General features: G+C 48.1%; 1 protein-coding gene across 2 annotated transcripts in view; it reads left to right on the top strand.

Moving 5' to 3' along the window:
• The first annotated feature begins 1,669 nt into the window (after positions 1 to 1,669).
• Positions 1,670 to 19,896, top strand: part of WDR87 (WD repeat domain 87) — a 34,612-nt gene continuing 16,385 nt past the window's right edge. Inside the window, exons 1-3 of one of the 2 annotated variants that reach the window (XM_027860007.1) lie at positions 1,670 to 1,817; positions 3,157 to 3,264; positions 6,521 to 6,682. In XM_027860007.1, the coding sequence (XP_027715808.1) occupies positions 3,190 to 3,264; positions 6,521 to 6,682 (237 nt within the window). In that variant the 5' untranslated portion in view covers positions 1,670 to 1,817; positions 3,157 to 3,189. Of the gene's footprint in view, positions 1,818 to 3,030; positions 3,265 to 6,520; positions 6,683 to 19,896 lie in introns of those variants that run through there. The other variant, XM_027860006.1, reaches the window with a different exon arrangement.

The raw sequence follows: 19,896 nt of genomic DNA on the forward strand, positions 1-19,896 counted from the left end.
AGGGGCAATCCGAAGGAGGAGAGTGCGCGTGCGTGTGGGGGGAGGGGGACGCGCGCTCAGTGCTGGGACGTCCCTGAGCGTCCCGCTCCCGCAGTCCGTTTCCCCAGAGAAGCCCCACCCCGCTCTCCCCCCGCCTGCGTTCCCCCACCCACCCCCCTTAAAGGGCCAGGCGCCTCCATAGGCGCGCGGCGCCGAATTAGAATGAGGCGCCTCCGCGCGCAGCCCCCTCCCCTCGCCCTTTTCCGAAGCTAGTGTCCGCAGGTAACGGCGCCCTAACCGCCTCAGAGGCCAGGCCCGCCCCCAGCCGCCCCTCCCCGCTGCACCCTGGCCGTCAGGGCCAAGGCGGGGCCGCTCGTGGCCCTGCCCCTCCCCCGCCCGTGCTTAGAGATCCCGGTCCGAGCCTGCCATTGGCCGAGGAGGAGGAGGCCGGGCGGACGACGCGGGCCTGAGTCCGCCGCCGCCCCCTCCCCCTGTTTGTGGGCGGGGTCGTCCTCCTTCCCCTCCCCTCCCCTCCCCTCCCCCCCGGGGGTTGTGGAGTGTCGGGGAGGACGGCCTCGGTCAGACAGTCAGTCAATACACCCAAGGGAAGGTCCACGCCGGCCCTGCCAGTCTGCGAACAGCCCCGGCGTTCAGGGCCATCGGGAAGGGCTTCCCGGCCAGGGGGGCTTAGCCGGACTTAAAGGAGACCCGGGGTGGGGGGGGCAGGGGAGGGCTGGGGGACAAAGAGCCTTGAATGTCCAAGCCAGCGCTCTGCATCGGATCCCAGAGGTGGTGGGGGGCCGCTGCAGGGAGGCAGGCAGACCCCCCCAACTCCTGCGGGAGTGCAGGCGCGAGGGGCTTCACCGGGGTGGGGGCAGGGGACAGGAGGGGTGCAGCCCCGCAGCCCCGGCCCCTATGGGGGGGCTCCCACGTGGGAGCCTGGGGGCGGGGCCCCAGTTAGAGCAGTGCCTGGAGCCCCGGCCCGAAGTCGCAGGGCTCCCCCCCGGGTTCAGTCTGGCCCCAGACACTCACCAGCTGTGCGATCCTGGGCGAGGCCCTTCACCCACTTTGCCTCAGTTTCCTCATCTGTAAAATGAGCTGGAGAATGACACGGCAAACCCCTCCAGGGTCTCTGCCCTGAAAACCCCAAGTGGGGTCACGCGACTGAGAGAAGGGGGATGGAGGGCTGCGGGCGGGGATCCCGCGTGGCCCCCCAGGGCCTCGAGTGCAGCCCTCTGACCGAATCCAGGCCACCCCGCACCCGGGGAAGAGGCACCGTGTCCGGCTCTGGGAGATGTCCACTGGACGTCCGGGGTGGTTGTCCGAAAGGCGGCTGGAGAGCCGGGATTGGCCCGTGGGAGCTGAGGAGGTCCCCGGGTGAGGTCAGGCCTGGAGAAGAGCCCCGAGGGGCGCCACCGTGGGAGGGGGACCCCGCGAAGGGGACCGAGGAGGGGTACCCGCTGTGTCCAGGCAGCCAGCTCGGTGGGTGGGCGGAGGGGCGGGAGGCCAGGCCTGGACAAGAGCTAAGGAGCCCTGGGTGTTTGACCAGGAGGTCCTGGCGGCCGCCTGAGCCAGTGAGAAGTGGGAGAGGGGACCCTCGGTAGGGGTTCTGGGGTGTGGGCCTGCATCCTGACACCCTCCACACCACGTGGGGCTCAGAACCATGGCCAGACCTCTAGTGTCGGTCCCAGGGCCTCTCCCCAGGTGCCCTTCCTCTTTCGTCCCTTCTGCTAGGGATTACTGCTGTGGAATTTGGACAGACCAGCGGCAGCATCCAGCCAGCTGAGCTTTGGGCACTCCAGAGGCAGTCAGGCCCCACGGAGTGGGGAGAGCCACTGGTGAGTAAGGCCTTGGAGGCCGAGGAGGCAGGCCCTGGCTCTGTGTGTGAGGGCCGGCCGGCTTCTCCCTGGGGACCTGCCTTCTGTCCTCAGAGGTTGCCTCCTGCAGCCCTTGCTGGAAGGGGGAATGTCCTCTACTGTGTCATCCCCAGTGACGGGGAGCTCACTCCTTAGGACCCAGCAGCGGGTCACAGACAGGGGCCTGTTCCCTAGACTTGAGACAGCTGACTTCAAGTGATTTTTTCAGCCGCAATGGCAAATCAGGACCATCCCCTGAGACGTGGAGGGGCTTTCGTCCGCACCGGGAGAGAGAAACAATCGTGATGAGAGCGTGTGGTCCCCTGTGGGCCGCTGGAACTCCCCCTTTCTGTCACTGCTTGCCCACCGGCTCCAGGTGGATGTCCCTGGGCTCGCTGGGAGAAGCAGTAGACTTGTCCTCCTGGACCCCAGAAGTAAGAGCCGTGAGGGGAGGCAGTGAGAGTGAGATGAAAAGACATGGAGCCTCCAGTACTCTGTGACCTTGGACAAGTCACTGGAAGTCTCCTCTGTGAAATGGGAACAATGATATGTTGCTAAAGAGAAGAGGGTGATCAACCAAGTCATTAGCTTGAAGGGATTCCAGAGCCACGTTTGCAGGGAGACAGTTAGGACTGGGGGGGGTACTGGGGACCAGGCCCCAGAAGGAGCCAGCCGAGGAACTGGGCCTCAGTGGCCTGGAGGAGGGAACAGGAAGAGAGGGGGTCCCCCGGAGGATGGGCTACGGAGAGGACCCCTCTTTCAGCCAGGGCATTTGTGGGCAGAGGACCTGGGTTCACAGCCCACATGTCACTCCTGGTGTGTTGAGTCTTTTCACTGTCAAACGAGAGGGTTGGATGGGGCGGCCTCGGGTTCCTGCTCGGTCTGGATCCAGGACCCAGTGATCTTTTTAAGAAAGTATTTATTGGAAGCAGTCGGGGTTAAGTGACTTGGCCAGGGTCACACAGCTAGTAAGTGTCTGAGGCCGGATTTGAACTCAGGTCCTCCTGACTCCAGGGCTGGTGCTCTATCCACTGTGCCGCCTAGCTGCCCCAGACCCAGCGCCCTTTAACATGAGGGAGCTGTATGGAACAGCCCCTTTCTGTGATCTGGAGGAGTCTTGTCTCTGGTCAGCGGCTCGTGGCAGCTGCCAGGCCAGGCTCCCAGCATCCTCCCTTCTCTGGGCCTCAGTTGTCCTTGCTCCAGAATGAAGAGTTTGGCCTTGATGAGGCCAAAGTTCTCTCGTAGGGCTGACCTTTCCTGTCTGAGGCCTTCCCAGTCCCTTGAGGCCCGTGTGTGTGAGACTGTTCTTGGACCCCTGCAGGTTCTGGATAGGAGACGCTTAGAAAGGACGAGGATGGCTGAGAATAAGCTTGTTCCCGAGTGGAAACATATGAAAAACCTTATCAGCAATGTCTTGAATAAACGCATGGTAAGAGATTGTCACTAGGTCCATGTGCAACCTTTCATCCTGCACTTATTAAGCACCTACTGCATTCCGAGGCCTGGGCCCCCCACCCCCCCCCCCGGGGATCCACAAAGCAGGCTCCTCATTCATTACCGAGGAGAAGGGATTTGCCTTGGGGCCTAGGCTCACGTGACTGTCCTCAGATGCTGGAAGGGAAGGCCAGACGAGGGACCAGCAGGGGAGCACGAGGCATCGTGGGTTAAGGGGGGCACTGGGTTCCGATCCCACCTCCCACCCTGGCAGTCATTTCATCTCAGGCCTCGGTTTCCTAAAATGAGGCAGGTTCCCAAGGTTCCTTCCAGCTCCAAATCCAGGATCCTGTGAATGCATTTTCTTTTTTTCTGGGGTGGTGAGGTGGCAGATTATGGCTGGATATAAGGAGGTATATTCCAGTAGTCAAAACTATCCCCAAGTGGAAAGGACTGCTGCTGGAGGTAGTGAGCTTCCCAGCTGCAGATGTCAGGATGACCCCTTGGAGTGGGTGTGGACATGGGGATTCCTGACAGGTTGCACCAGATGGCCGCTGGGGGCAACCCTTCCAGTTCTGAGCATCTGGGCTGTCTGGAGGACTCCTGAGCCCGGGGTGGGATATTAGACCAGAATCTATTCAGTTCAGCACACAGAAGGACCCTGTCCCTGCCAGGCCCTGGACCTTAGGTGCTGGAGGTGCTGAGTCAAAGGATGAGACAGTGCATTGGGCAAAAAAGGAAAACCATCCCTGCCCTCAGGGAGTGTACACCCAAGTGGGAGAAGTAGCAAAGCCCGTCACCTAGGCCGACATTGTTTTAGAGCTTGAGGGATGCCGAGCGGGCAAAGGAGGCTGGTGCCAGGCACTGGAAGGGGGTCAGGCAAGGCCTCATTGGGCTCGGGGGTCCCACAACACCATAATAGCACCAGGCGGGGACGTGGACGTGACCTCCTGGTCCCCAGACCACCAGAGGATTGTCACAGGGGACGTGGGAGGCCCTCGTTTTACAGAGAAGGAAACTGAGGCTCAGCAACTTGTCCAAAGTCACACAGAAAAGACAGCAGAACTGGGATCCAAGGCCAGGCTCTCTGACTCCAAACCTGGCAGCATTTTCACTGGGCCCCAGAACCCCTCCATTTTATAGAGGAAGAAACAGGCCTGGGAGCAGAAGGAACTTCTCCATTCTTTCAAACTCCTGACCCCCGACATCCAGGATTGGCGGGATTGCCTTCTCCTTGGTATCCTTGAAAACCACAGCTGTGGTGGAGGCCCCTAAGCCTGGCCCCTCCTGATCCTCGAGAGCGTGGGGCCGAATGCCTGGCTGGACTCCAACAGGGAAAGGCCAGGCCCTCAGCTTTCACAGTGTCTGTGCTGTTTTACCCCAGAGAAAACGGAAGCTCTGGGGACTGTTTCATTTCACCCACCCTCCAGTCCCTCAGGCTCCTCCCTCTCTCCCACTCCCAGATCCAAGGTGGTGCCAAGGCCTGTGATTTCCCCTCTGCAGCATCTCTCAACCACGCCCCCTTCTCTCCTCTGATCTGCCCCTACCCTGGTGCAGGCCCTCATCCCCTCGCCCCTGGACCACTGTAGTAGCTGCTGGGGGTTCTGCCTGCCTCACGGCTCTCACCACTCCAGTCCATCCTCTATTCAGCCACCAAAGTGACCTTCCTAAAGCACCGTTCCACCCTGGCCATCCCCTCCTCAGTGACCTTCACTGGCTCCCTATCATTTCCAGGAGCAAATACAGAATGCTCTGCTCGGTGTTCCAAGGCCTTCGGAAGCCGCTGCTTCCTACCGTCCTAGGCTTGTGACACTGGGCTGCCCTCTAGGCACTCCGCAGTCCAGGGACACAGGCCTTCATGCTCAGGCGCACGCATAATGCTTGGTCGCCTGACTCCACCCCTTTGCCTTGGCTGTTCCCCAGGCCAGGAACACCCTCCTTCACCTCGGCCTCTTGGCATCCCAAGTTGAGTGCTACCTCCTAAGGCCTGTCCGATGACTTTGTCACTTTATGTATTTATCATTCTTATACACATCTAGATGGTGTCTGTTTATCTGGAAATGGTACATATTTTCCATCACCCACTATCTGTTAAGCCCCTGCCAGGTGCCAGGTGCCAGGTGCCAGGTGCTCTGACAAGTGCTAGAGGCTCAAGGACAAAAGAAACAGGCCCCGCTCCCCCAGAACTTCCATTTTCTTGGGGGTAAAACAGTGCAGACACAGGCATGGCTGAGGGAGTCCAGCCAGGAAGGTGGCCCCACCCCATGAGGACCAGGTTTACCCAGGGGACCACTGAGGCTCGGGGACGGCCCAGGAGGGGCCAGGCTTGGGGGCCTGCACCACAGCCGCTGTTTTTAAGGAAACCAGGGAGATCACAGTCCAGTTCATCCTGAAAGTGGCAGGGAGGGGGCACCGTGGATGTTTGAAGGAATGGGGAAGTCCCTTCTCTCTGGGCCTCAGTTGCCCCGTCCGTCTGGCCGAACTGCATGTACTTAATGAAAGTCGTCTCTGATGAGGCAGGACTTGGGTTGTGTCGGCGCTGCTGATGGCCTTGAGTGCTGAGCCAGTAAGGCTGGGCTTTGTCTTGCAGGCCATAGGGAGCCATGGAAGCCCTTTGAGCAGGGGAGGGATGAGCGAGAGGGAGATGACTCCGGCAGTATGGATTGGAGGGAGGGAGGCTGAAGGAAGGAGCCCAGATGGAGGCAGTCCTGATGGTCCAGAGGAGGGTGTGCACTGTGGTCATGGAGGGAAGGGGACAGATACGAGAGATGCTGGTGAGAATGATGCATCTGGAGTCAGAGGCCATGGGCTCAAATCCTGGCTCTGCCCCATGCTACCACGTGGGCAAGCCACTTCTCTGTGGACCTCAGTTTCCCCATCTGTAAAAACAAGGTGACTGGACTAGGGGATGAGGCCCTCCAATGTTCAGTCCCATGATTCTTGGAGATGCTGCTGATGTGAAAGAGTCATGACTTGGCAGCGGGTTGGCAGTAAGGGAAGGCTGAGAGGAGCCTGGAGCACAAAAGGAAATGGATGGAACCAGCTGCCTGCCTTCAGGGAGCTTCCAGTCTTCTACGGGGAGAGCCATGATGATAGAAGTGGAAATGTGGAGCAGACCCAGGAGCCAGGCCCAGCCTGAGCCACAGGGAGCTGAGGGGGAGGGAAGGCTTTCTGGAGGAGCCCCTTGAGTTAGGAGGGTGGGGAGGAGGAGGAGACAGGGACAGTGGACTCACCCAGCACCTCTTCTCCAGCAAAAGCAGTTACATCCAGGTGCCGTGATTTCCCTGAGTGACCACCCTGAGATTGTGTTCTCCGAGACCTACCACCCCCAGAAAATGCCCACCATCTGCCACTATTTCACTGATGCCCACTACTATGCCTCCTTGGGCTGGGTGAATGGGAAGGAGATAAAGGTGAGTGTGCCCAGCTTCTGGCCCATGTTCCTGGGGAGCAGGTGGGGGAATGCCAAGCCAGCCATGGGGACTGGGCATGTTTAAGCAGGAGAAGAGAAGGGAGGCCTCCAGAGCTGTTAGCCTTGGTCAGTTTAGCCCAGAAAGGCAGCACTAGCAGTCACGGGGAGGATAAACTTGTTAGCAATAAGTAGAATGGGGAGGCCGCCATGGGAGGCGTCAGTGACCCCTCCTTGGAGGTCCCTCCATCCCACTCCAGCCAGATTCCTTCACTCCTACCCCCCAGTACCTCGCTGTTCTTCCTTTGTCTCCACATCACAGAACCTCAAGAGTTGGATGTGAACTCAGGGTCTGTCTCATTCAGCCAGTGCATGCCTGGGAATCCTCCCTGCAGCCTCACTCCAAGGGGTCCTGCAGTCCAAGGAGGAGATCCCTGTGCTCGCTGCCATCAGGGGCAGCTCCTTCCCCTCTGGGGTAGCCCTGATGCTTAGGAAACTTTTCCTTACTCCCACCCACCGCTCCTGGTGCTGCTCCTTGGGGCCAACGTCCAAGGGACCGTCCTACACATCTTTGGGCATGGCTGTCATGTGCCCTCTAAGTCACCCCAGTCTTCTCTAGCTGATTTTCATATATGAGACCCTGAGGCCCGTCAGCATCCGGGTTACCCGGCTCTGAGTGCTGTCGCACTCATCAATGGATTTCCCAAAATGTGATGCCCAGAATCGGGCATGTTTTTCCAGACAGGAGCCGATCACAGGCATTCAGCCTCCTAGCGTACAGCTCAAAATCACAGTAGCGTTCTCGAATGCTAACTCACATGGTTGCCAAAGGCAGAGCTTACAGCCCTCTGGAAAGCCCAGAATATCGGTCACAGTCGTTGTTTATGTGAACTCCGCCTCCCCCATCTTGGACTTAGTAACTTGATAATTTGAACTCGAGGCTATTAAATCCCCTTGCGTTAAACTTAGCAAGATATTCTAGCCTGCCAAAATCTTTGTGAGTCTTCGTTCTTTCATCCCAGTGTGTTTGCTATCTGTCTTGGCTCGATGTCATCAGCAAATTTAACAGAGATGCCATTTCCACATTTTCCAAGCCATTGGTAAAAGTACGAAATGGCATGTGGCCAGAGATAGATTGGTCCCGAGGATGATGAGGCCCCTGAAGCCCTTCTAACTCCAAAGCTGGAATCCCACGGCCCTGATCCTCCAGTCTAGTCCATAGAACATAGGGCATGACCTGTTCCTTTTTTTAAATAATATCCCCCCCCCCCCGTTACATGTAAAACCAATTGGCACGATCTACTCTTGATTTGAATCGATAAGTATTTATTAAGTGCCTACTGACAAAATGCCCAGGCATTGTACCGCCGAAGTTCTGGGGATGCAGGTATGGAGAATGAAATGAGCCCTACTCACAGGTAGCTAATGGGAAGGCAAGAAGTACACATCCCATGGCTGCGAAAGACTAAATGACCGGGGAAACACAGGTTTGAGCTTCCAAGCGTTACGGTGATTGATTAAGCCCAACAGATTGGGACCAGGCCCCTTCCTCAGCTTAGGGCTGGACCCCAAATACAGAGAGAGACAAATTTTTATACATTAAAAACCATCAAATAAGACCAATTAATTAAAAGGAAACAATACGGGGCAGCTAGGTGGTGCAGTGGATAGAGCACCGGCCCTAGATTCAGAAGGAGCTGAGTTCAAATCCAGCCTCAGACACGTAACACTTAATAGCTGTGTGAACCAGGGCAAACAAAAAAAAAAAAAAAAGAAAGAAACAATACAACGTTAGGTAATCTAATTTCTAATTGGATGAAAGGTTATGGACTTTCCAATTAGGAAGGGGAATGTGAACAGGTGCAACTCCCTGAAATCAAAAAAGGAGGGGTCCCATTCCTCAAAGTGTCAGTAAACAATCAAAGGAACATGGAAACGATGACTGATTGATTAGTATGGGGCCTGTTTTCAGATAAGATATATAGGTTGCTTGAAATGTAAAATTTTGAGAAGACTCTTTGCATAGAACTTTGGATATGACTGCATAACCTAGGCCCGTAGTTAAGGGTCTCTAACCAGCAGGTAGGTTTGGAATAGTTTCCCAGCCACGCCTGGCTAGGTTCAAACATAATGGTTTTCTCCCAATTCCCACAATTAAATAAAGTTTTCTCACAAGTCAGAAACTGAAATAGACCCATAATTGAATAGAAAAGAACTTACCAGGCTCCAGAATCACGTCACAAGATGGAGTCAGTGTGGTTTACTCACTCCCCACAGTTAACCATTTGCTGTCTGATCCCCTGAATTCCCTCAATACAATATAAAGCATTTATAAATACATACATATCTTTCTATATATGTTTGCACACATGTCCGTACACATACAAAGTAGTTAAATTCCAGGTAGTTTGGGACAGCGGTCAGTGGAAGCAGCTGAGGCATCAGCAAAGGCTTCATGCAGAAGATGTTGCCTGAGCTATATTTTTAAGGAAGAGAGGGACTCTATGAGATGCAGGGATGTAGGAGTACATTCTAGGCATGGGGGGATGGCCAGTACAAAGGCCCAGGGATAGGAGCTAGAGGATTGTGAGTGAAGAATAGAGAGAAGGTCAGATTGGCTGCTTCTTAGCATGCAAGAGAGTCAATGAAGGTCAACGGGGCTCTTAAAGTGGCTTAGGACCAGGTCATGTAGGGCTTTAAAAGTTAACCAGAAGAGTTTATATTTTGTCCCAGAGTCAATAAGAAGACACTGGAATTGGTTGAGTAGGGGAGTCATGTGCTCAGATGGGTGCATGAGGAAAATTACTTTGAATGAATGAATGGGAAAACATTTATTAATCGACTACTATATGCTAGCTGCTGGGGATAGAGATGTAAGAGTGACATGGTCCTGCTATCCAGAAGTGCATGTTCAGTTAGTTTTGTCGCTTTCTTCCTTAGTGTATGCCTTTTCCCCTCCCTTTTCTTTCTTCACCTATGATCGTCTAAGTAGAAGGAAACCACCCCCAGGCCCTCTCTTTTTTCTGATTTAACGCCCTCTGTGAGCCTTGATGACATTCAGGTTCTGAAGGGACACTTGCTTCTTTTCCCCCATTAGACTATAAACATATCTTCATTGGATAATCCCTTCCTATTGCTCTAATGTACTTATCTTTTTAGATTTTCTTGACTCTTGTGTTTGCATTTCAAAGATTCTGTTGATTTCTAATATTTTCTTTAGGAATGCTTGGAAGTCCTTTATTGTATTAAAATCACATTTTCACCTGTAAGATTATACTTAGTTTTGCAGGTAAGTTATTCTTGGTTGTAATTTTTTGTCTTTTGCCTTTTAGAAACCTATATTCCAAGCTTTCCTTTTCCTTCAAGTGGTTGCCCTCAAGTCTTATGTGATCCTGACTGTGGTTCCTTGGCACTTGTATTCTTTCTTTCTGTCTACTTGTAGCATTGTTTTCTTTAACGTGGAAGCTCTGGATTTTGACCATAATGTTCTGGGCAGTTTTCATTTTAGGTCTTCTTTCTGGAGATAACTGGTTGATTGTGTCTATTTTACTCTGCTGTCTGATTCTATAGGTCTGGACAGTTTTAATTTGCCATCTCTTGAAATATGATATCCAAGCTTTTTTTTTCTTCTTCTTAGGAAGTCCAGTGATTCTTAGATTACCTCTCCTTGACCTGTTTTCTAGGTTAATTGTTTTTTCTAGGGGTCACTTCACATTTTCTTCTATTTTTTTTCATGATTTAGTTTAGTTTTTTTTTTTTTTTTGCATTGGCAGTTGGGGATTAAGTGACTTGCCCAGGGTCACACAGCTAGAAAGTGTCAAGTGTTTGGTCTGAGGCCGGATTTGAACTCAGGTCCTCCTGACTTAAGGGCTGGTGCTCTATCCACTGCACCACTTAGCTGCCCCCATGATTTAGGTTTTGTGGATTTGGTAAAAGTAGCTGGAATCGTGTAGCGACCTTTAAAACTGAGCAATTAAACTTTTTGACATATATTGCCTTTGATAAATTTGTAGCCATTATTTATCATATAGTTGATCTGTGTTCTGGACAATAATTACCAGAGTAATACTTTGTATGACAAGGTATGCCATACCTTGATTGACAGAGTCATACCTTGTAAGATTAAAAGAGCTAACTACTTTAGATTCTAGAATGCATTCACCTTAGAACAACAACAACGATGACGAACATAGGTAATATTTACATAAGGCTTTCAAGTTTGCAAAGTGCTCTGCACATAATATTTCCTTTGATCTCCACAACAACCCAGGGATATAGGTGCTATAGTTATAGTTAAGGTTGAGAGGTTAATTCACTTGCCCCCACACAGAACTTCTTAACTCCAAGTCTGGCACTCTATCTGTGACATCGGCAGCCTGCCAAAGGATTGTCATTTACCTAGAATGCCCCATTAGGAGAGGAGTGCACGGAGCAGTTCTCTGAGATGGTTTGGAGATGCATGCAGCTGGATTAATGTTATCATGTTGTCAGTAAGTTTTCCCTTTTTACATCTTCGTTCCTTCGTGCTGTGTTTACGAGTTTCTTGGGTTATTATTTTGGAGAACATTATATAAAAGTGCTGTTAAAATGTCAGAATGATACCTCACGTGTGATACATAGGTAACCTTGTAAGGTTAGGTCTTCTTTGATCTGGGTGATGTGACTATTTAGGAAGTAGAACTCTCCCAGGGTAGAGGAGTCTATCCAGAAGATAGCGTGCCCTTCCCACAGTTGATGCTTTTTAAGGATTCCAATGGATATGATTCCTGTTCTTTGGTAAATAACGCCACGGTGGCTGGATGGTGGGACATCCCAATGGAAAACAACCATGTTGGCAAGGACTTCCAGGAACGTGGGCCGCCATCAAAACAGAAGTGGTAGGTGAAGTGAAGACGTTGGGCAGAAATCAAAACCATGCCGTGGGATCCTAGTCAACTGTTCCCCATCTTACCTTTAAGATGGATGAACACATGGTAACTGAGGGTTTTGACAGAGCTGGGCTAGCTATGGGCAACTTGGAAGGCAGGCTCAGGAGAATCATGAGTTCAGTCAGAAGGGCAGACCTCTAACAGCGCTATCTTCCAAGACCTCAAGACCTGGGGAGAAGCTTCATCTGAGGCTGGTGTCTGGAACTCATCCAGGGTGAGGAGGTGCTCACGTGCTGTCTCGCTCCTTATCTTAGGGCTCAGTTCTGTCCTTTTCAGTCCAAAGAGCATTCTCCTTGGCAGAGAAAAGAGGTGCACACAAAAGTGTCGAGCTGTCATCACCGTCCCATCAACCATCTTGAGGTGTACTCCTCTGGCCTTCTTTGATTTTCCTCTTTCTCCCAATAGAGCCCCAAAGCCCCCTTTCACTGTCCTCAGCTTTCCTCACCAGGCTCAGCTCAGCTAGTCTAACTACTCCCTGCCTGGTCTCCCCATACCAGGCCCATCGTCTCTTTCCTTGCTCTAACTACCACCATCCAAGCTGGTTAGTGACATCAGTGTCTCTTTAAATGGTGGCTCCTTTTCCTTCTTGTCAGAACTGATGCTCCATCTCCTACAGGCTGGCTGTCCCCACAGTTTTAGGCCCCGGTTTCCCCCCTAACCTTTCTTTGAACCCAGTGAAACCTGTCTTCCCAAACTCTGGAGTGCAGGTGTGCCCAGAGAGATAGCTCACTGCAGGGATAAGAGCACTGGCCTGATCTTGACTGGATTTAGCACTGGAGTCCAGAGACACAAACACAAATAATCCCTCTAAGCCTGAATTTCTTCTTCCTTAACATAGGGATGTAGATAACTCTAGTGCCTGCTTCACGGAGCAGTTTGAAGATGGGGCGAGACTCCCCGTGTGAAGCATTCCTGCCCTGGAAAGGGCTGGGGGGCATCTGCTGTTACTACGTTAGATGACCTCGCCTGCATATTTCCCATCCGTTGCGTTTCAGCAGCCAGCACCTCCTCACCTCCTCGCCTCCTCGCCTCCTCACGAAGGACCTCGGTGGTGGCCTGAGCCATCTGGCACCCAAGCAGTTGCTCTCCACACTCTGGCTTCCTCGACTCAGTGTGGGAGATGGTAGGATCTCGCGGGAAGTGGCCTCTTTTGAGCACTGTCATCCCTTCAGGGTGGAGTCCGTGCCCACTCAGGTCCCTGACAGGTCTGACTCCTCCTGGGCCCAATCCCTGGGTGCGAGGTTGGACAGGGTAAGCTCTGAGCTCCTCCCAGTTCTTGAAGGCCATATTGTGAATTGGGTAGAAAGTCTGAGGAAACGACCAGATTTACAGAATGGTCAGAGCTGGGAAGGGCCTTCGGGATCATCCAGGCCAACCCTCAGCTTTATTGACAGGTCTTGTTTTGACTTTATAACCATTTACCATTTAAGCCTATGGCATGAAAGGTCTCTTGTTACAAGGTAAAGCAGTTAAGTCAGACTAGTAATAGAATGACCTGACCTGAAAGTACATGCAATATTCTACATCGCTAGCGCTCCCCACCTCTTGTATTTTTTTTTAATGATCAGAAATCTTATTTTCTCTCCCCCCACCCCCTCCCCGGTTGAAAGAAAAATTGTATCAAATGTGCATAGTCAAGCAAAACAAGTTGTTCTTTGACTGTTCACAGTGCTGGTAAGTGTTTAACAATTGGCTTTCTTAAAAAATATACACAGAGTGGGCCACTAGGTGGTGCAGTGGATAGAGTCAGGAGGACCTGAGTTCATCTGGCCTCAGACAATTACTAGCTAGTTGTGTAACCCCGGGCAAGTCACTTAACCCCCCATTGCCTCTAAAAAAAAAAAATAAGTAAAAGGAGGAAAAAAATGTACGCAGGACATACTTTTAAGTTTAATCTGCTTTATTAACATTTTCTCTATTATGATATTAAGTCTTGACAATCAACAAAATTATAGATTAAGGCCTGATTTATAGCATTTGCTCATATCCCAGGGGTAAATGCTCCCATTGAAAATGTAACCACCCACTCTCATGATGCAGTTCCAGTTGGTTGCAGCACACCCTGATTCACAAAGCTGTGTATACCTCATGATACACCTTAAATCTGTCATGCCTCTGCCGTGGATGGGTAGCGGGTCCCATCATCACCTCTCTGGAATCGTGACTAGTCATTGGATGAAACATTGTTCTTACAGTTTTCAGAGTTGGTCTTCCCAGGGTTGTGGTTATTAAATGCATTGTTTTCCTAGTTTTAATCATTTCATTCGTCACCAGTTTGTCAAAGTCTTCAAAATGGTTTGTTTTTTTATAATAATGATGTTTGAGTCCAAGTAGTTCTGATTACTTCACTGAATCTGAATCAGTTCTTACAAGTCTTTCCATGTCTTTTGGAAGTCATCCATTTCCTCAATTTTTTATAGCATAACAGCCTATGGCTCCATCATGTTCATAGGCCGTTTTCCTCGACTGATGGGCAACCGTTTAGTTATAGGTCTTTCTGCCACCACCAAAGGAGCTCTTTTAAGTATTTTTGTGAATGAAGGACCTCTTCCCCCCACCCAGCCCCTGTTCCTCACCCCCTTCTCTTTTCATACATTTATTTAGAGTTACACGCATTTCTGGGAAGAGAAGAGTAGAGTGCATTAAGGTCAGTGTTCTATGTGTCACATGACTCTAAAGTTAACAGAAATTGTAGTTTGGGAGTTATTCGGAGAGACAAAGGATGTGAGGTGGGATGTTTCTGACATGGATCGGATTTAGTAATACTCACTTTAGTGCTGCCCTCTCTATGGGCCAAGAAAATGAAGCCTAGACTCTTTTTTGTCTTTTTGTATCTTAATTCTTTTTCTTTTTCTTTTCCTCTTACTTTGATCACATTCAGTTATAAGCCTAGGAGTGGTACAGCTGGGTCATAGGGTATGCACTGTTTATTAAGTTTTTGTATGTAATTACAGATTTCTCTCCAGAACGGTTATACCTGTTCATAGGTCTACCAACAAAAACTGCATCAAGGCGTCTTTTCCCACAGCCCCTCCCAACATTCATCATTTCTTTTTTGGTCATCTTTGCCAATCTGATGGGTGTCAGGTAGAATCTTTAATTTGAGCTTTAATTTGCATTTCTCTAATTAGTAGTGATTTAGAGTATTTTATATGACTAGTCATTGAAATAATCAGATTGATTCTGTATCATTTTTTAGTTGACCCTATTTATAGCTAATTGATTTTGTCCTATAATTGCCCAAGTCATGTTTCTTTGTCTCTTAACTTAGTTCAGAAATTCAAACCAGCTTGTAATATCCAGTTCTCTTGTCAATCGATGTTCTATTCTTTGTCAAGGAAATCTGTTGTCCTTGGGCGATGCAGGTGGTCACCAGGGAGTCTCGTCTAGTACCTTTAGGACACCAAGCTATCCTTCAAAGATTCCTGGTTTGTTATCCAAAGAAGGCTGATCCACTATCTCTAGCCTTGCAGGCAGACTCAATGAACATTTCTTAGTCACAGGAGGGAAGGATGAGGTTGTTACTGATACCTCATTCCCTCATTCCCAATTTCCAACCAACCATGTTGTCCCCACCTCTTTTAACCACTCATGTTGTTTTCCCCACCCACCCAACTCTGTTCTTCATTCTCTCCTACTTCCCAAAACTATATGAAGACTAGTAAGTGCTGCCTCAGGGTCTTTGGTCATTGAGAGAGGCCATTGACACAATGTATTGGTTACTGCTAGCCTAACTCATAAATTGATCATGCTCAGACCATTGTCTCTCACTTTACCTTAATTTTCAAACATAACATAACACCATTTCCCCTCAAGAACTGTCTGTTCATATGTTTATACCATGGAAATGACTTCTACTCTTAGAAATTTGAATCAGTTCCATATACATACATATATATATATGTATAAGATTTTTTCCTACCTCATTGTTTCCCTTTTAATCTTCTAATATTTTATTTAATATGTTTGTATCTATGTTCATTAGGGATGTTGGTCTCTAGTTTTTCAGTTTTGATTATTCCTTTTTATGTATCATTGTGTATTACACATATGTATTCACTGTGTTATAGAAGAAATTTGGTAGGATCCTTTCTTTTGCTGTTTGTGCAAATGATTTATGTGATATTAGAATTAATTATTCTTGGAATGTTTGATAGAATTCACTTGTAGGTTCATCTGGTCCTGGGATTGTTTTTTGGTTTTTTGTTTTTCTTTTCCTTTGGAAGTTCTTTTATGACTTGTTCAGTTTCTTTCTCTGAAACTAGGTTGTGTGAATTATGTACTTTTTCTGTTAAATTTGATAATTTATATGTTTTTTGTAAATATCAATTTATTTCAGTGTTTTTGGTTTGGTTGGCATATTTTGGGCAAAAATAGTTTCCAATAATGTTATTTCTTCATTTGTTGTTAATCCTTCTTTTTAATTTTTGATACTAGTAATTTGGTTTTCTTCTTTTTTATTCAAGTTAAATAGCTTATCAATTTTATTAGGGCTTTTTCTTCTCCAAAAAACCAGCTCCTAGTGTTATTTGTCAATCCAGTGGGTTTTTTAATTTTCAATTTTGTTGATTTTTTTCTTTAATTTTCAATATTTCTATTTTTTTAACATTTGTTGTTTTTCTATTATTATTTTAACTGCATTCCTAATTCATTGATTTGTTCTTTCTCTCTTTTTTTGCTAATAAAAGTATATTTCTATCTATTTTTCCTCCTAATAACTGTTTTTGATGCATCCCCCAAATTTTAAAATATTGCCTCATTATCATAATTATCTTCAGTGACATTTTCTATCATTTCTGTGATCTGTTCTTTGACTCAACAGTTCTTCAGGATTAAGCAGTTTAGTCTCCAGAGTACTTTTTTTCTTTTTCTTTTCCAGTTGATTTCTAATACTTTTTACAGTGGCCCTTTATTTAACATAATTTTTATTACATTGTGATCAGTAAAGGATATGTATAATATTGTTGCTTTTAAAAAGTTGTTTGTGAGGTTTTTATGTCGTAAGACATGATCACTTTTTGTGAAGGTGCCATGCACGACTGAAAATACATATTTTCCTTTCCATTTCCATTCAGTAATCACCACATCTAATTTTTCTAAAATTCTATTCAAATCCTTAACTTTTTTCTTTATTTTTTTAGTTAGATTTATTAGGGTTGACAAGGATAAATAAAAATTCTCCACTATTATATTTTATTGTTTGTTTCTCCTTATAATTAATTTAGTTTTTCCTTTAAGTGTTTAGAAGCTATTTCATTGAGTGCATGTATATTAAGTATTGAAACCAATTCACTGTGTATGTTACCTTTCAGCAAAATGTAGTTTCCTTCGTTATCTTTATATTAAGTCTATTTTTGTTGTTGCCTTGTCTAAAATAATAATTGCTATTCCTGCTTTTGTTTGTTTGTTTTTAGCTGAAATCTAATAGATTTTTCTCCAACCTCTTATTTTAATTAGGTATTAGTCTTTATGTTTCAAGTGTATTTCTTATAAACAACATATTGTTAGAGTGTTTGCTCTCTAATCCATTTTGCTAATTTCTTCTGTTTTATGGGTGAGTTCATCCCATTCTCATTCACAGTTATGATAGATAATTATTTCCCTTCATTGTATTCTATCATACTTTTTCTTTCCTATAGTTTTCTTTCCCTGTTTATTTCAAATTATTATCCTTTCTCTTCTTTTCTTCTTTTAACTTTTTCTTCACTATCCGCTTTCTAAACTTAAGGTTTGTTTTGCTGATGACTAATTTATCCCTGAATCTACCCTTCCTCTTATGTTTTTCCTTTTCCTTTCTTCCTTTTCTTATATGTATTCCTGTTGAATTCAATTTCTCCACCAAACTCTGTGTGTGTGTGTGTGTGTGTGTGTTCTGCCCTCCTGTAGCCAGTTTAGATGAAAGTGAAATTCAAGGACTGTCTACTCCTCCTACCTGTTTGTACATAGTTCTTCTTGCACAATCTGACTATGCTTTCTTTTGAAACTGAGAAAATTGAGGAGGTTCAAGTAACTTACCAAAGATTATATACCTCGTGTGAAACAGCTGGGGTTCAGAATCATGCCTCCCATCTCCCAGCACAAGACTCTTTGGTTCTGTTCACCACACCACTTCTACCATCGGTACGGTGTGGAGGGAGGGACAAGATGAGATGATCTCTAATCTTCTCTGATTTTTGCTCCATCTCATGCATACTAGGACCAGCCAAGAAACATCAATTCCAGAATGACAGTAAAGGAACTCAATACAAACTTATTTCCCCACCCCCACCCCCATTTCCTTAGCAAGTACGTTGAAATAAGGAGGCCTGGATCCTAGGCCTCACCACCTCAGCTTCCTCTCTTCTCTTACTGTCATTATCACCACAGCCATTAGACTGTGAGCTTCTCCAGGGCATGGACTGTATGTGGGCTCTTTTTGTATTCTCAGCCCTTAGTATAGTGCCTGAAACATAGTAGGCTCTTAATATATATTGATTGATTGACTGACTTACTCCACCTAGTAAGCTCAATAGAATTTAGATCTGTGGTAGGAAAGAAGGAGGTGAGGGAGGAAGGAAGGAAGGAAGGAAGGAGGGTGAGAGGGTGGAGTAAGCACTCCTTATGTGCCCAACAATGTGCCAACATCTAGGAATGCAGAAGAAAGGCGGCCTAGTCTCATTCCTCAAGGAGCTTGCATTCTAATAGGGGTGGACCATATGCAAAGGGAGCTGGAAAACACTGGGAGGCTCTGGGTGGGAAATAAAGGTACCTAGTTTAGAGGCATGGTTTTGAAGTCCAGAGAATGTCAGGAACAGTGCCAGGAGGGGAAAGCAGAAGTTGGCCAGGCAAGATAAGTTAGAAAAGATCAGTAAAGCAATTAATGTAAATAAAACAAGTTAGTAAGGAAGGCTGGAAAATCATATAATTTAATAAAACAAATAAAGAGTTTAGTGAGAAAAGAGAAAGAGGGTGTGGTTGTCAAGTTGTTAAACCACTGCTGGCTCAATCTAGAAAGATGAAATTGAATTCAATAAATGTAAAATTTTACACATAAGTACCCAAAACCCAACTTTACAAGTGTGATATGGGCAGGTAGTGTTAGACTGCAGTTTCTCTGAAAAAGATCAGTGGCAAACAGTGCCAGCCAAGAGAGCCAATGTGATCTGGGGCCGTATTAAGAGTCACAGCTTCCAGGAATAGGGAGGTGAAAATCTCTCTTCACTCTGTGCTTATCAGATCTGGAATACTGGGTCCCATTCTGGGCACCATGATTTGAGAAAGACAGGAATAAATTGGAACATTTCCAGAAGAGGGTAATAAATGTGGTGAAGGACCTTCAAGGCACTGGAGAAGAGAAGCCGTGCAGAGGACTGCATTCAGGAATGGTCATGTGGAGGAGCCAGCATTTGGGGTTTCCTGTGCCACCACAGAGGGTAGACCTCAGAGCCTAGGGAGCTGACTAAGAACACCTGGGGGCGTCCCCAAGGCAAATGGGCGGACTTGAGGGGGGGGGCGGGGCCCTCCCTCTCCTTGGAGGTCTTTGAGAAGGTTCTGGACAAGCACTTGTCAAGTACGTTCTAGACAGGCGATTTGAGGGGAGGGAGCGGGATGGGAATGCAAAGGGGTGGGGTGTGGCTAGGGTTTGGGTAAGATATCTCTGAGCTCCTTCTACCTACAGAGGTTCTTGGAGACGGGCTCCTGCCCCCTTTGGCAGTCTCTCCCTGCTCTGGGCCTGGAAGCTCCTTTACCTCAGCTCTAGGATATCCAGAGGAAAGTGCAGCCGGTCCCAGCACTGTCCCTGGTGACCTGAGACAAGCCCTTTACTCTTTCTGGGCCTACGGAAGTGGGGCAATGAATGAAAGAGACCCCTAGCAGGAAGGCCATGATCTTAGAGGGCATCTAGTGTATGAACAGGAATCCCTTGAGCCCTGCTTCCCCAAGCGGTCACGTAAGCTCTGCCAGAAGACGCGCCCAGGACGCCTTTCCCCTTTGAAGCTAGTTGTGGTTTTCAGAAAGCTTCCCCTTCCATGGAGCCATAGCCCCCCCATTCTGGCCCCTCCCTCAGCCCTTCCCCTTTCCCGTGTTCTCTCTTCTCCCATCTCCTTTTCTGTTGACTGTTCTTCCTCTGTCATCTCTCTTCTGTTTCCTCTCTCCATCTTCTCCTGTGTCTTCTTTCATACTTCCTCTCCCATGTTCTCCCTGCGTGTTTTTTCTGCCTTCTCATCTCCTGCACCACCTCTTTTGTGCCTCTTCCTCACGTCCTCTGTCTTCTCTCTACTGTGTTTCCTCATTGCCTCACCTGATGCTTCTT

This window comes from Vombatus ursinus, unplaced genomic scaffold (genome assembly GCF_900497805.2).
Source record: "Vombatus ursinus unplaced genomic scaffold, bare-nosed wombat genome assembly UNPS02014175.1, whole genome shotgun sequence".
Taxonomy (NCBI): Eukaryota; Metazoa; Chordata; class Mammalia; order Diprotodontia; family Vombatidae; genus Vombatus; species Vombatus ursinus.